This window comes from Antedon mediterranea, chromosome 3, assembly GCF_964355755.1.
Source record: "Antedon mediterranea chromosome 3, ecAntMedi1.1, whole genome shotgun sequence".
NCBI classification, from domain to species: Eukaryota; Metazoa; Echinodermata; class Crinoidea; order Comatulida; family Antedonidae; genus Antedon; species Antedon mediterranea.
Window position 1 is genome coordinate 19,002,228 of NC_092672.1, and position 18,631 is coordinate 19,020,858.

General features: G+C 36.7%; 1 protein-coding gene across 2 annotated transcripts in view; it reads right to left on the reverse strand.

The window, feature by feature from the left end:
- LOC140045005 (SH2B adapter protein 2-like) overlaps positions 1-16,815 on the reverse strand; it is a 44,328-nt gene extending 27,513 nt beyond the window's left edge. For both annotated transcript variants that reach the window (XM_072089735.1, XM_072089734.1), the window contains exon 1: positions 15,712-16,815. In XM_072089735.1, the coding sequence (XP_071945836.1) occupies positions 15,712-16,455 (744 nt within the window). In that variant the 5' untranslated portion in view covers positions 16,456-16,815. The remainder of the gene's footprint in view (positions 1-15,711) is intronic.
- Between the last annotated feature and the right edge of the window lie 1,816 nt (positions 16,816-18,631).

The following is an 18,631-nucleotide window of genomic DNA, read 5'->3' on the forward strand; positions in this document are numbered from 1 at the left end:
CATCGCTTGAGATTGGACAAATCACTTTGCGTTGCGTTACGTCCTAGTGGGAACCAAGCTTTAGGGCTTATGGGTTCGACCTCATGGAATATGGAACCAGAATGTAGATATTTCCCGTATTCCGTAAACAAGGAGGGTGTAACTAATAGTATTCAGTATATCTATGAATGCAGATGTAATATGTAGAGTTAGGCCTAGGAGGGTGCTGAGTTTAAATAGGAAAATATTGCATTATCTGAATTATCAATAAACAACATAACATGTTGTGAAAAAGAAATGAAGTATTTTTTTCATTTATTCTGGTCAGTCTTATATTCCATCCATCAGTAGTTTGCTAGTACAGTATCACAGAAAGATTATTTTCACTGAAAGAACCTTTTATTTATGGTTGGCATGGGAAATTTACCTTCTAAGCTCGGAGTCAACAAAAGTCTGCCTAGGCCTAGCCCGTAGGCTAGGCCTAGGCAGACTAGCCCGTTAGGCTATGCCTAGGCCTAGTAGTACTAGGCCTAGGCTACGGAATAATAATATATACAGTATAAAGTTGTAGGCCTAAATAAATGAACTAGGCCGTGCTGACTAGACCTGGTGTGGATTCTTTATTTTGCGATATTATGAAATAAGATTTATAAAATATAATACAAGTATATGAAGCTGGCGATTTGTTTAGGCCTAGGCTAGGCCTAGCTGTGCCGTGTTTACGTTTTTGGAAGTAGTGTTTTACTCCACGCTGTTTGTGTGTGGATAAATCGCCGCCGCGCCGCCTCTCCGCGCTGTGAGTGTGGGTTTTTGGTTTTCATATTGTGTGCAGCGGCGGGTCGGGGTAATTCATGCATGACCTGCACGAAATCGCGAATAACTCGGCTTTGTTGTGCGAAATGCGTAAAACGCCAAAAGTGGGTAGAATTTATTTTACAATTACGATTGATATATTTTGATTTGAATATCGAGATTGGTACCAATGTAAAGCTGAAATGTTTGTGGTTCTTTTAGTGTTTTTTACATATAAATCTGATCACATACGTACTCTCAAGGAGCTTGTAAAATCTTTGAATTTTTGCTAAAAATACTGGCGATGGCAGTTACTAACGCTAAAAAGCCCTGGCAGTCAAAGTGTTAAGTGAGGTTTCGCATTGCTTCAAATATGGTTTCAAAAACGGAGATGTCACACATTTGTGAAACCTTTGAGCAGATCCACATTTCATTCGTAAAGCGTATTTGTGTTGACGAATATCACTATTCATTCAACTACAAAACGAGTCATCAGGAATTATTAATTATAGATTTATTGAAAGTATTACTGTACTAAAATAAAAGTGATTACAAAAAACTCTGCTCGCTTATTGACATAACAGTTTTAAAGATATATTGTCCATCTGAAAAATATTTTTTATTTTAAATTTGTGTTTGAATGTGTCATTTTATTGTCACATACCGTATATTTCGGTGTATAAGTCGCACCTGTGTATACAGTAAGACGCACCCCCAAACTGAGAGTAAAATATCGGTATTTTTTATATCGTCGGTGTATAAGACGCACCTTATATTTCATCAAAACAATGTTTTTTTAAATTGTAATCAATATTATTGTAATAATATATTTTGTTATATCTGCAACGGCGTCCTTTATTTAGGTTTTTTCTTACCTAGGCTCGGCCGCACCCAGCCTCAACAGCCGCAACATCGAGTGCATGACCGTGTGTGTAACACGTACGTGTGGGCTAGCCTCGCTCGATCATTTCGAGAGGGCGCACGTTTTCACGGACAATCGTATTCGATTAGTATCTGTGTATCCGAGAAGTGTGTACGCTAGGTCCATGCTATAATCACCTGGGAGAATATACTAGTCGAATACCGTACACCATGTGGCCGCCAAGAAGGGCTTGCGCTGGGGGTACGGCGATCGTGCGTATAACTACTGTATTACTATAAATAAATACTATTCCAATCGTACGTAAACGTTTAGAAATGAAATTTTATCGCTATAATGAACAAATCTTTTCATCATATTTAGTATAACATCATGCTAAAATGCCTTGAAAACTAGGCAGAAGCAGGTTGCCGTTACGTTAGTTAGTTACTGTAGCTAGGGCCAGGCCTAGCCTACTCACGCCTAGCAAACGAGGTGACGATAGCCTAGGCCTAGGCCTATGATGTACAATCTGTGGGGTGAGGCATTTATGTTCGGTGTATAAGACGCACCCTTAATTTAGAGGTCAAATTTGCGTGTCAAAAGTGCGACTTATACACCGAAATATACGGTAATAGTTATTTTACCTAAAAAAAATTTAATTTAATGCAAAAAATACTTAAATTGTCTGTCAGACAATGGTTTTTGAGTTGTAATTAAACGTTTCTTTTCTTTTTTTATGTGAAAAAATATTATTTTTTTGTTACAGAGTCTGTGTTTCATATCAGTCACACTTTAGTTTATTTTATTGCTAAGGTCAAGTCTGGGGGTCACTTCATCATGCTTAGATACTTCATTCAAGTGTGAAGTATCCTCTGACAGTGAATTATATAATATCATGGGACTCATAAATACCACAAATGCTTTGGGATTATCATTCAACCATTAGACTCTTTCCCAGACGTTTTTTGGTGGTACCTATAAATTACAGTTGAGTATACATTTTAGCAAAACTGTCAACCTTAGATTTATAACTGCTGCTTTACTTTCGGTTTCTTAATGAGTCATCCTCCTGGGACGTAGCGGGCTAAAGCAGCAGCGTGAAAATACCACGTTAATTTTGATAATAGCATTTTTTTTTAGTCCTCACTCGCTTTGATGTTACATTAGGCCTAGGCAGCCAAGCAACACATACTGTAAATGCGCTTCATTCAAATTATATTTTGGACGGTGGCCTTAATATTTCAATGCCATGCGAAATATAATTCCCATTTACTGGCTAACGAAAACAAGTATGCGTGGCATATTCGTCTTTGTAGCGTTGCGAAACCTACCTCACTAACATTTAAATATACCTTGTAAATGTGTACAGTATGACCATTTTATGAATCAATCCAAATGATCTTTAGTTTCTAGAGCCTATAAATGAACCATGGGGAGTCTGAACATACAGTATCCTATGATTTCATAAATTCTAATTACCGAGATCTCACATTTTCAAGTTGGGACCTCTGTTTTATAATAAAATTGTAAAAGCTGATATGTGTATTAATCCGATGCACCGGATGGATGCATTAACTAAAAATGAAGGTTTAATGTGAAATTTTATTATTCACAAAAAAAATCTTGTAATAAACAAGTTACAGTAAGTATATGCTGGTATAGTATTCTGTACATAGGGCTTGTTACAACCATTAATGTAGAAAACGCCAGCTAATGTCAAAGCAACCGTTAATGTAGAACAATCCACCGCTTATCTACAGGTAGTAAAAAAAAATCACCACCAGCTAATGTAGAAACCGTCAACCGTATGTATTAACGAAAATTGCCTCCCAGCTTATGTGGTTACAATCGCCACCTAATGTAGAAAATGTTATATATTTTACAAAAATGTCTAAATCATGTGCAAATGCATCAATCTTTACTTAGTTTCAGTCTTTCCACCTCTTGTAAGCAACCAACTTTCTAAAACGACCACACATTGTAAGCAAACATCTCTGTTAAGGGAACGCTTCTAATAATAGACCATCTCTCGTAAGGGATCTCTCTGATTTCCCTTGCATGTGCCACATACTGTATACAGTGTAGCATAGTTGAAATTACGAGACCCATCTTTTAAATCCAATTTCTAACCATGATGACGTCATCAAATTGACATATAAAGATAACTATTTTGAAGATAATTATCTAAATAATTACATTTGGGTAATGCTAACAACTTCTGTCAACGACCAGCCACTGATTTAAACGGTTATTTTGGAGCAAAAAGTGAGCAGAAATGCAGTAAAATTTTTAATCTATTTGGAAATAAACAGTTTATTGGGCGCTATGCAGCAGAAACAGACCCTTATACCGAGCTGCACCCACCAAGTTTGATTAAAGACCTGGGATGGATTGCTATAAATAAGTGTTCTATAAACGGTCTTAGCGCTATACCGCGGTCTAACCTGTAAGCGGTCTTTAAAATTGAAGCCTACAGTACTTGAAGGAGTTTTAAAACAGTCTTAAAAGCTTGTTGGAAGAATTTCATCTGGTTGTGGAATAGGTATTACATGAAATTTCTTTTTGAACAACCAAAGAATAGTATAAACGAACTTACAGTACGTTTCGAAACCTATCAGGTTTCATTCTCAACTGGCGTTTCATCGTCTAGCGTTGTTAATCCCATGACGACGATGAGTTGGTATAGCGCCACCAATAGGTCAGAAAACATGGAAAAATCATGAACAGAGATGAAGGAGCCCACGAATTGTCACACATTTATGATCAACTACTGTATTGGAGAAGGGGGCACGTCCTTTTGGACCTATTGGTGGCCCTATACCAACTCATCGTCGTCATGGGATTAACAACTCAATTTACCTACTCAACGACGAATATAAATTTCTCACGATGTAAACGAATGTAGAGTCACATCCAACACAATGATTTAGGCTAACTAATAAAAATAATATAGCAAACGTCCAGTCGATCCAGAAACGACCTCGACAAAAAGATCGTAAAAAATTCATTCTAAAAATAGTATCAGAACATTCAGTCGGTCGCTCAAAAAGACTGCCGACAGAAGACCGTAATTATACAGACCTAGTTTTTTTTGGTCACATGGCATAAAACACGATACTCTCTGTTTACCGCAACCTCTCACATGTTTTTTTAACTCGGTACGAGGGGTGGCTAATTAAGATCGTGTACCTGGATTTTGTGTACATGACATGAAACGTAATATAATACTCTCTTAGCTGCTGTTCCCACGATTCACATGTTTTTCCCCCTCCATCCAAATTCTAGTCGGGCATTTTTTTTACACATGTAAAAATTATTTAAAAGGCCTACAGTATCTTAAATCTTAACATGGGAATATATATTTATTTTGCATATTTTGTTGTTCCTAGCCTAGGTGTCATTGTTTTTTATAATACGCTAACCCTAGGTAGGATTAAATAATTTATAGTGTAGGCTGCCAAAACTCTCTCTGCGCGAGCTGATGTCGTCTCGTCGGCGGACGTCCGGCCAAATTAAGATAACCGATGCGTAGGACAGCTCTACAAAAATGAAAATCATTTATTCTAGCTTTAGATAGGATTTTAAATAGCGAACAATACATTGTTTGTTTGCATTGTCCATGCTTCTAAAGGCGAGGACAATGATGTTTACTAACCCTACGATCGACGCATAGATATTAATTTAATTATCAGGCCTAGCTAGGCCTATACTGCAGGCTCACGTCTGCGATTTTTTTTGCCGGCGTCTGGCGACCTTACGTCGGCAATGCCGACGTTAATTTTAAGGGCTGGTCATTATCATTCCGAGAACCATTCTCTACAGTACACTTCCTAGAGGGGTTAGTTATATTAAACCAACAAAATGAAAGGAATGGAAATTACAAAAATTTTTTTTTTTAAATTTATTTTTGCACAGTAATCAGAGTTACTACATATACAGTAGACACATAATTATACAACGCTACTGGACATACCAGTTTAGGAAAAATGTTTTTAGGCCCTGTTCAGACCATGGCGTTATAGCGTACGATAAAAATGTGTCTGAACAGTTGGTTTGACTTAGGCTGACATCCTGTATCATCAACAAACAAGGCCAGAATAAGGACTAACTACTGTAGACTACAAACAATACAACTGTAAAAAACTGACTACCATTATTTTTTTTAATTGAAATAAATAAATTCACCTTGTACTGTATTTAAACATTGGGACTACTATCCCGTCTTTCTTAAGAATTGCTACTATAGAGCCATTCACGCTTTCATTCAAACTAAAAACTAGCGTGGGACATCAAGTCACTTCATAAAATTATATAAGGCAGACTACAGTAGACTGGACAATGCTGAAAACCACCCACAGTAATTCCTACCTACTGTACAACAGGCGACCACAGTAATTCCTACCTACTGTACAACAGGCGACCACAGTAATTCCTACCTACTGTACAACAGGCGACCACAGTAATTCCTACCTACTGTACAACAGGCGACCACAGTAATTCCTACCTACTGTACAACAGGCCAGCGACCACAGTAATTCCTACCTACTGTACAACAGGCGACCACAGTAATTCCTACCTACTGTACAACAGGCGACCACAGTAATTCCTACCTACAGTACAACAGGCGACCACAGTAATTCCTACCTACTGTACAACAGGCGACCACAGTAATTCCTACCTACAGTACTGTACAACAGGCGACCACAGTAATTCCTACCTACTGTACAACAGGCGACCACAGTAATTCCTACCTACTGTACAACAGGCGACCACAGTAATTCCTACCTACTGTACAACAGGCGACCACAGTAATTCCTACCTACAGTACAACAGGCGACCACAGTAATTCCTACCTACTGTACAACAGGCGACCACAGTAATTCCTACCTACTGTACAACAGGCGACCACAGTAATTCCTACCTACTGTACAACAGGCGACCACAGTAATTCCTACCTACTGTACAACAGGCGACCACAGTAATTCCTACCTACTGTACAACAGGCGACCACAGTAATTCCTACCTACTGTACAACAGGCGACCACAGTAATTCCTACCTACTGTACAACAGGCGACCACAGTAATTCCTACCTACTGTACAACAGGCGACCACAGTAATTCCTACCTACTGCACAACAGGCGACCACAGTAATTCCTACCTACTGTACAACAGGCGACCACAGTAATTCCTACCTACTGTACAACAGGCGACCACAGTAATTCCTACCTACTGTACAACAGGCGACCACAGTAATTCCTACCTACTGTACAACAGGCGACCACAGTAATTCCTACCTACTGTACAACAGGCGACCACAGTAATTCCTACCTACTGTACAACAGGCCAGCGACCACAGTAATTCCTACCTACTGTACAACAGGCGACCACAGTAATTCCTACCTACTGTACAACAGGCGACCACAGTAATTCCTACCTACTGTACAACAGGCGACCACAGTAATTCCTACCTACTGTACAACAGGCGACCACAGTAATTCCTACCTACTGCACAACAGGCGACCACAGTAATTCCTACCTACTGTACAACAGGCGACCACAGTAATTCCTACCTACTGTACAACAGGCGACCACAGTAATTCCTACCTACTGTACAACAGGCGACCACAGTAATTCCTACCTACTGCACAACAGGCGACCACAGTAATTCCTACCTACTGCACAACAGGCGACCACAGTAATTCCTACCTACTGTACAACAGGCGACCACAGTAATTCCTACCTACAGTACAACAGGCGACCACAGTAATTCCTACCTACTGTACAACAGGCGACCACAGTAATTCCTACCTACTGTACAACAGGCGACCACAGTAATTCCTACCTACTGTACAACAGGCGACCACAGTAATTCCTACCTACTGTACAACAGGCGACCACAGTAATTCCTACCTACTGTACAACAGGCGACCACAGTAATTCCTACCTACTGCACAACAGGCGACCACAGTAATTCCTACCTACTGTACAACAGGCGACCACAGTAATTCCTACCTACTGTACAACAGGCGACCACAGTAATTCCTACCTACTGTACAACAGGCGACCACAGTAATTCCTACCTACTGTACAACAGGCGACCACAGTAATTCCTACCTACTGCTGTACAACAGGCCAGCGACCACAGTAATTCCTACCTACTGAACAACAGGCGACCAATAACAAATTTGATAAACTAGCAAGTTAGGGTTATTTTCAACTGACCAAGCACAATAAATTTGTTTCCTTCATGAAAACACTTGGGTACAGTACAGTATGTCAGTAAAAGCACATGAATATGCAACTAGAAACAACATGAATGACGCACTGTTGTAAAGATAAGCATATGCCATGCTTAATAGCAATAGTTTAAAGTAATTTATAATTTTAAGAAGATTGCTAAAACAGTAGCATCTTTAGGAAAGGAACGATAGATTTAATCATACAGTCATCATATACTAAAGAGGCACGAGGTAGACTTAAAAATTATATAGTAAATTCAAGGAAATCTGGATACAATTATAAATATTGTTTTGAACTACACTTATAGAAAGCATACAGTATTGTCAACATACTGTATGTCATGCAACTATAGTGTTTGTAATATAATATCAATAAGTAATTCAAAATACTCATAATAGTACTTGGGCATTCCCCTATTATTCAAATAAACATGCAATGTGACAATGCATTTTGTTTATCCCAAAGCTTCTTTATGCACAGTTAGCATTTCACAATAGTCACCACTAAATTGAGCTCTTAAAATGTATGCATGGTGCACTGTGTATAAGCACAAGGCATCTTGTAGGCTTCAACGTCATTATAATTGTTCGGGTCATAATGACTTGAACAATATTTAAATTAGCATATTGTAATAGTTACCATTACTGTAGTAATAGTAGTTATGGATGAAAGATATCAAATTTCCAATCCAATATCTAGAAATGCTAACAAATTCATAAAAAACTAACAAAATCATCATTCGTTTTATGTTTAAACAATAACATAGTGTCACAATCTGCATTTTTTAACAATCATAGTCTCTGTCTCAGTTGACATACAGTACAGTAAACTGTAATACATTCATTCAATGAAAGAAATGATCATAATGTTGTACACTGATACAGTAGCTTCTACATGTTGGTATTTCTTGCATATTTGCTGTTATTTAGACATCCTTATTGACAATTGCAGTATTCTTTGTGTACTGCAATAAAATTTACTGTAATATGCAAAACAAGAGTAGTGTAAGTAATTACTTAGGTGTACTGTATGTTCAATGAAGGTTGTACTGTACAGAAGTATGTACCGTACTGTATCTGGTTTAACTGATCATAGAGAATTTTAAGAAGTGTCTTGATGTACATATACTGTCAGATACAGGACCTCTGTACTGTTACAAGTGTCTTGATGTACATATACTGTCAGATACAGGACCTCTGTACTGTACATACAAGTGTCTTGATGTACATATACTGTCAGATACAGGACCTCTGTACTGTACATACAAATATTGTAGGATGAAGGCTTTATCTTTTTTTGTATGAAGGTTTCTCAACTGTACATCTACGGAAACTCAGACAATTTTGCCCAATTACTACACTACAGTATATAACAGTATGCAAAATTATGATTTGGCCTAAAGTTATGGGAAAAATCATGCTTCCCGGCTCTGCTAATCCTGTACACTGTAGTGTCAAAACACAGTCTAACTCATGAAAACCATTACAATTACATTTTTATTGAAATTTTTATTTCAGGGCTCGCAGAATCCTAAAATATTTGGTTGCCCATCGGGCAAGTAGGTTTTAGATTTTGGTTGCCCTCATCATTTTTTTACTTGCCCACTATTTTAACTTAATTTTAACGTTTTATACCGCGACTGCACCGCGAAAAAACGTCGGTGAAAAACGCCTATGCTTAATACACTGTGGTGTTTTTTTCGATGGATTTTAAAGTAGTGAAAACAATTTTTCAAATTTTTTCAATTACACAGTGATGTAGGCCAATCTTTTAAGAACATTTTACAGTAATTTATTTTCTCATACGATCCTCCGTACAAGAGTTGCGATTGTTTAATTAACATGGTGTCCTGAAATCCCTTGAAAACGCTATGTTATTTCTGTTGGTTACGCTTCGTTGCACGGCATTGTTTGTCATCGATCGAAGATGTGTTCCGTTTCGTGAATGAAAAAGGCGTATTCACGTGGGTTTACTTTGGGAGCAAAAACGTTTTGCTTCTATTGTGCAATGAAATTCCGAAATCAAGCTATTTTGCGATATTTAAAATGTAGTGGCCTAGACATGGCACTAATTATCTTACAATTATTTAATAGATATATCTAAAATATTGCCTATAGAAATGTAGGCCTAGGCCTAAAAAGTTTAAACAAAGTACTTATGAAGGTGATGAGCTAGTTGAAATCATAGAGAAGAAAAAAACAAACAAACATCAACTGACGTCCGTCTACGTGACGTGTAACAATACGCATGCGTATAGCAAAAAACCTCACAGCAGCTGCCGTACGTAGTAGGAGCACATGGGTACGGTGTGTGGAGAGTGCGGGCTTGTGGAGGTTTACTTGTTGTTTCAGTAGAAGCTCGCACAGGTTGGATAAAAACAACCATCTGCTCGCACAAGTTGGTGATTGAAAACAACACAAGGGAACTGTGCCGAATTGTGGTGAAAACCACGTGCTCCGCCAAGTTGGAGTTTTTGAAAGTTCAACTCTCGGCGATACCCGAAGAAGTGTATTATTTTCAATGTTGATAATAAAAAATATACTGTAACTATTTAAGTATTCAATGTATTTATTAAATAAATTATTAGGCCTATTAAATTTATATTCTGTAATATTTATTAAAAAAATGGTAGGCCTACTTGCCTGTGTTAAAAACATCGGCCGCCGCCTATTTGGCACAGACAATTAAAATGACGTATCTATTATAATTTAATAATATACTGTATTGTACATTTGAACAATAATTACAGTAATTCAGCAAATTATTTATTACACACAAAATACATACATGAATGTAATTAAACATAGGCCTAATCTACTATCAGGCTGTAGGCCACATAATTAATACCATGGAGTAAATGTTAATACTAAGTAGTAGATTCAGATTTTATTACCACCGTAAAATGATGTCGATAATTGAGAAAAACAAAAACCAAAAACATACTAGCCCCTATTTTATTTGGTTTATAGTATAACTAGGGAGTTGTTAATTAGAAACTCCCTGGTATAATAACTTCAAATAAGAGCCGAGAGTTCAACGCTTCCTATTTCGCGATCAATGGATGCCGCAAGAGACCGCGTGCTATATGACAGACCTGGAAACTCTATACGCAACGACTTGATACGCCCGACTGCATAGAAACACGTGTTTTGGCTCCTGGAGATAACGTTCCATACCACCGAATTCCGATCCATACATTTACTTAACAAACACTACACTGGTCTCGACGTCAAGATAATTCGTTCGTGCGCGACTATTATTTTCATTGTTACAGTTTTTCACAACCCCTGTAAAACATCGTGGACATTTTCGGTGATTTTAAGAGGTTGCCCGTCGGGACATGACATGTTAAATTTTAGTTGCCCGACGTATTTATTTGGTTGCCGCGGGACGTCGGGCAAGCGATTCTGCGAGCCCTGTTATTTAATTACTATGAATATGATTAAGACTTTTGAACTTAGAAATTATATAGCAAGTTGAGAAATCTGGGATCAGTTCCTACAGTATACAATATATAACTAAACTTTACTAATTAATCGCTATACAGTTAGTAAAGTACTGTAGAACTGGCAAATTATTTGAAAAAAAAATTGTAATTGTAATATAAATTTCATTCATTTATTGCACAAAAATGTACAGTATACTAATATCAGTCTAACTTAAAATTTACATGAAGATCAAAGGTTTGCATACCATCTTAATTTGCAAGTGAATAAAGACATTGATTCCATCACACTATGGGGGAAAGCTTTGTATCAAGTGTCAAGTCTTTACTTATCTCTGTTGGGTGTGGAAATGGAATGTACAACAGGTACAGTAGTGTTCATCCAATTGCACTTAAAACTGAATTTTAAGGGCCTGTTCAGACCTACGGAGTTATGCTTTCGTATTGTACGCGGCGTACAAGTCCATAGGTCTGAACCAGGAAAAGATTAGTGGAAGCCACCTCGTACGACACTGATATTTCGTACGCTACGAAAGCTCAAGGTATGAGTTTAGTGGACGTCGCTTACAATACGAAAGTCACGCATCGATGAATATGACCTAGGTTAGATATCTAGCCAATCAAATTACAATATTCGCCACATCACATCGTGACATGTGCTCCTCATCGTACAGCCAAGCTGATCCATTTGTTGTGATCGGTGAACGTGCGAAAAAATCATACCTTTTGTTTGTTGTTACACTAGGTATACAGTATTATTATTATTAATATTATTATATTAATTAATTTAAATGTCATCGAAGCGTGCGCATTGGCGAGAAACCGAAGTAAAATACCTTATTTCATTGGTGGGAAGCCCTGAGTTTAGAGATCGGTTGGAAGTGAAAAACTGGCGTAAAAGCACCGGCAACAAGATGTCTGTGTTCAACGAGATGGCGGACACGTTAGATAGCAGATGGGCCATCCTCATAATAAAGAAGGATTTAAATTATATCCAAACGAAATTGAAGGGGTCGTCGTATAAAGCAGCGAAAGACCGAGTAAATAAGTCTGGAGCCGGTGCAAGTACGGGATTTGAACATTTTTCTGCCATAAATGATATTTTAGGCCTAGACCAAATATAAAAACAAACCCCAAAACGATCGGCTGGTTGGTATGCCTGACAACCCATCGATAATGCCGAGCCCAAGTGTTCGGTCTAGGCCTGTAACTCTTACCCCAACCACTACTACTTTTAATAACAACGAAGGTAGGCCTAGGTCTATACGTGCGTTAGAGTTTGGTTAATCGCCAGCGAGTGACATCATATCCGTTTGTAACACAACTTCGTTGCAATGAATCTGAACACTTTGCTATTACGACGCTCATTAAAATATGACCTTGGCTGTGATACGAAAGCATAACTCCGTAGGTCTGAACATACCCTAAGTTAAAACTATTTTTAAAGAAAACTCCACAACCACATTGAGGTTCATAATCGGTAAACACACAAACATACAGTACTGGATAATGTCTTTTTTTTTAATTTAGCTTTCCAAATCAAATTCTTACTTAAAATTTACTGTATTTACGAATGTACCAATAACCGATTAAAACAGAAACCTCCAGAACGCCACTTTTCTAGGGGTTCACCCAGATAGACTGTGTCACCAAGGGCCCTTTATGTCATAAAAAATAAATCATGCTAGATCCACTTTATTTAAGTGTATAATATTCACTCTGTAAATGAAAATTGATTCATTTTACAGTAAAGTCTAGACTTAACAGTGTATAGTAGACATTCTGCTTGTAATGTTACTACTACAGTACTACTATTTCAAAGCATCCATTAAAATCATAGTTTATTTGTGTACAGTACAGTAGATTGTGGGCATGTTTAATTATGTACCTTTACTAAGGCCATGTAAAAAAAAACAACAGTTGATCGTCCTGGTTTTCTAAAAAAAGGAAGGAAGAGGCTCTTTTTATTTTTTATTTTTTATTTTTCCAAGATGGCGACTCACTACCGTATTTTCTTGAATAAACATGCCGCTATGAATAAAAATCACTCCCACCCCTCGCATACACCCTTCCTGACAATTCAAATAAATATGGTAAGTACTGTAAGATGTCTAAACAAACATAAGTATACAGAACAGCAAATATTAAAATACACCTTTTTTTTTATTTTATCAGGGGGTCACAATAAAAGTCCTTTTTGTACACTTTGACTTTATATCAAACTTCTGGATATTATTAGCCTACTGTGGCACAAATGCTCTAGTGTTTTTCCTTTTGGGTGTTTTGCCTGATTTCTTGCATTCACTACAAAGTGGATAATTCATGTTCTCAATTGATACATTGTGCTCAGTTCCACAATAAAAGCACAGGGGGTCTGTGAATGTTATGTAATAAGCTGCTTCGATAGGCAGGGCACATGTCATTTTGTCATTGACAAAAACAATAGAATCGTCCTCTCCCAGGATGTCTTGAAAACAAGTTCCACATGAATACGACAGTGTGTCCAGTTCTCGTTCCAAGAGCTGCCCTTGGTCACGCTTCAGAACATGTGCTGCATAACATACTCGCCACTTGAGGCATTCTTCACACTAGATAGAATAAAGAATGAAAAAGAGTAGGGGTAAATATATGGTAAATTCAGTTGTGTTGAAAGAATTCTGAACATGACAATAATATGATAATATGACATCCAAAGAGGGAGGGAATATCAATGCATACACACATATTTTAAAACAGGACGTGGGTCATGTACCCGAACACGTCCGTAAACATCTAGCCTATATATATGGGACAGTTTCAACCCAGCCGGGTCGATTCGCCCCTCTATGGATAGGCAAACTCTACACTCTCTCGCGACAATATGCTAGCCTACAGTTTTGTTACTTCTATATGAACATTTTTACCGAACAATTACTCACCTCCGTAGTTTGGTATCTATTGGTCCACCTTGATCGAATTCGCCGCCTGCAAAATCAGAGAAAATGTCTGCGAGAGTACGTCGGCCCTCCACTACACCGTTCTCGCATACCAAGCCAAGGGCCGGCTTCACAATTTTTGTTGCAGTCCGAATCGAAACACAAATAAAAACCATGTTGTTTATCTACTATCTAGTCTAGCAGTATCCTACTATCCTAGATCAAATTATTATGTAACAATTGATAAAAGGACTAAAAAGTAGGCCCACCAAGGAACCAATAATTATAAATATTAATACTAGTGTATACTGTAACTCAAAATGTATAGAATATAGCGATAGAAACAGGGTAGAACCAAAAACATGTGTTCTCCAAATCCAGTCGTTTTTTGCTTCACGGCAACATTTTTAAGGAGTAGCGAGCATATAGCGGCTGTGAAAATTCTAATTAGATCCAGACGTTTATGTAAAATATTATACCCATGATGAGTGTAATTCAAAATATTCATACATTCAACGGCAGTGATACCTCTATCATCGCTGACCTATAATCAAAGAATATGACCTCAAATTTATCGCAGTCGACGATGTGTATCGATGGCTCCCGACGGCTGTGGATCACGAAAAAAGAAAGAGCTAGGCCTAGCTTTCGACAAAGGTACAACATAAATCAATGTTTTTTATACAAAATATCGAAATAAAAAATAAAATAAAAATTGATGCGGCCTGAAAAAAGCATGCGGGCGGGGACGATCAACTGTTGTTTTTTTTTATATGGCCTAACACTACAGTTATTATAATAATAAGTTTAAAAAATAATAATTTGACAAATATTTCATAGTTCACTTCCTTTTAAGATAATATTCTTGAATAACCTAAGAACAGGAAAAGTTTGGAAAAAAAAAGGATTAGAGCACAAGGATTGCCTTTTTAAATGTTGGAAAGATCAGGAAATGGTGGGCTGGTATAAGGTCAGGTATCACTGTAGGGCCTACAGTATACAGAATACACATAGTGTGAATGTAGACTAGGTATAGTAACTGGTACATAAATATTTAATTTACATAATACATGATTAACTTTGCTTTATACCATTTATTAAGAATCATCATAGACAGACAGATTGAGTGACGCGACGCTTGATGTGAATCCTGGGGAGAACACTGGACACTAATAGAAAGAATTGCACAAACCAAAAATGGTGTTGGTAGTCAAGTGCCGCTTACCTGGATAAACCGATATTGGCCTACCTACTATAATGTCTGATAAAAGAGCCATGACTCGAATATAAACAGTTATTTTATGTATATCAGCTAATGGTACATTCCATCACCACTACTACTAAAATAAAGACCATTTGGTACGCGCATGATTAAAAGGAAGCCTGTAGACCAAAACCAAAATATCTGCGTAAAGTCTCTACTAAAATCTTTTCAACTGTGATGTCAGAAGCAAATTAAAAAAAAAGAAAATCCTACCTTTGGCGGTGCATAAAATTCCAACGTTAGTCCTTCTGGTCTGCTTACCAGAAGCAGTCGAGACTTTTCCCATTGACTTCTACCTTGCTGATCCTCTCCTGTTAAATTATTTACAATTCCTTCTCTTACAACAATATCTGAATCCTTAGTACGATGAAAACGACTAGTATCAACATCACCTGAACTTTGTTTACGAAATCTATTTCTTATGTTATGTCCAAATTTCCTAAATGACATTTTACGTGACGCAGATTTCTTAATTCGTGCTCCAGAAGAAAGGTCATCTTGAGAATGTGACGACTGAATTGCAGAGTTTATCACGTTTCCATTTCCATTTGGGTGATTTAAAAGTGAGGATGAATCTGGAGGGGGCAAAGATGGTGATAATGACTGAAAACTCCCTTGTCGAGAGCGTGGAATCTCATTCCGGTTGAAATGTGGACTTGGTTGATGATTTTCAATAATTACATTACCCAGAGTTTTGTTTATTTCATGTTCAAAGTGTTCTAAGAAGTGTTTAATATATCTGTTTGCATACTGTTTTGCCTTATCTTTCGTTCTCAGTTCTGGCTGATCCATTACATATTCTCCAAAGCAGTTGGCAAAAATAACTGCAGACTTATGAGCTTCAGTCTCACAAAATGCAGGCCATTGCGGCCATGGGGAGACAAAATCATTTGAATCCATATTGTTGACAGTCGTTGATCCACCAGGATCCGACAAATGTCCATTCGCCATATCCATTTTACGCTCTGCCTCTCCTTAGCCTGACATGTGAGGCCTAGCCTACTACGAATTCGCGATCCTTCGAGCCGAGGCTAGACAGAGCAGCAGTGCAGTACTCACGAAGCATTTCTCCGCCATGCAATACAATTTTGGCTTTTTACTATAAGTAACGACCACACTTACATCTTTATAAATCAATATGTCTAACCACCTTTCTTCAAGCTAAATTAACACACATTTAAATATTCCAAAATTGTTAGGATAATAAAGTAAACCTAGGCTAACCTACTTCCTGCTTTCCAATTCAATTGGTATTTTTATTTCGCAAAAACGCGAGAGGAGATGAGAGAAATTCTTGGAACAACAAACACACACATAGCATGCAGCGCGCAGCAGCTAGACAGGGAAACGACGACTGGGTGTGCGCATAGCCCATTAAAAGTGAATTTAACTTGCGCATGTGATGGTTGAATAGTTTTTAGTCTATTTATCATAATAAATAAATAATATTTATACAGTAGTTGTTTACTGTATAAATAATAATTGTACTGAATTTGATGCGTTTACCTTTTTTTATCCCTTATTTAAAAATAATGATAATCTAGTATTTATGTGTGAATATTTTAAATTGTTTTTATTAAATTTATATCAGAAGATTTTGCTAAATTAAAATAGGCCTATATATTTGTAATATTCATTAAATTATGATTTATTTAAATTTTACAAAACATTTTTACAAATGACAATAATATATAGGCGGTTTAGAATTAATGTCCTTTGCCTAATGTGTTTATATAATTATTATATATATATAGGCCTATATATTTATACGGCAGCACTTGCCAGTTTTTATACTAACGTTATCCAAATTCCTTCACTTGAACTGATGAACTAGTTGCCCGAAAGCTCTGCTATAACTTTTCTGGCTGTTTTACTTTATCGTTTTGATTTAGCTTTTTTTTTGTATCTCCATTGAGATCCAGCCACTGACACCCACAGCATTGTCATTTTTCAGTAATTTGCCTTTGGATTTATATATATTTATACGATAATAATTAGGCATCTAGTGAAAATTTTTGGAAATGTGTGCCTTTGCATTGACACATTAAAATACAGTTACATACATAAAACAGTAAAAGTAAATTAAATACAAATGAGTAGGCCTACGTTACGGTAAATAATAAAATTACCGCTGTAAAAACTTCAGCATCTGAGCAACGATTGTTAGAATGGCGCTAGGCCTATCAAAAAATTGATTGTTGAATAAAATTGAATTTGTGTAAAAAGAATTTTAGTAGTACGAGGTGGTACACAATAATTTAAATATGCCATTCTATAAAATTGATAACTGTAATGAATTTAGAGAATTTGTTTTGTCTTGAATAATCTGGTATAAATTGTTTCTAAGGTTAAAAAACAACCCTTTAAGGCCTACGTTTAGCAGCTTCAATATTGAACGTTCAAATTATTATTATTATAAGTTTTCAAGTTTTATTGTTGTTTTTTTCGTCATCTACAATTTAAATTAAAGTTAAAATGCTGAGGACAACTACTAATTTTAAAATCATTTTTTACGTTAATAGTTTTCTTTAAAAATGCTTTGTTTGCTTTGCATCGTGTAATTTCTGAGTGAGTTGTAAAATTGGTTGTCTATAAGTAGTATTATGATTTTTATTTTAATATTGATTCTCTAATAGTACAGAAATAATCCGATGAATATCTGAGTGGTAATGTTTCCGTTAGCCGATTCATTAATGAGATTTATTACACTATTTCCTTTTGTACTCGTTACAATTTCTTTCCAAGTTTTCCATAGCTTCTTACTATCCGTTCTATTATTAGCAATAGAAGAATGGGAATAATCTCTTTGAAGATGTCACCTGATATCGTTCTCTATTTCTATGTAATTTATAAAAGTTCCAGTTCGCAAATAATAAATCAGTATAATATATATTATGTACTGGATCATGGTGGTCACAATAAGTATAGGAATAGACTTTAAGCAGAGAATTGAACACCATTAACAAAATATAAAAACATTACATTGAGGCTACAGTCAATAATTAAATAAACACTAATAAATAAAATAAAGAGTGGTTTATAACATTGGTGCGTTTAGCTTTTTCTGAGGAATTTGACTTCCCGGCGCAATTTAGACAAATCTTGATTTTACACGTGGTGGTAGGTAATGTAC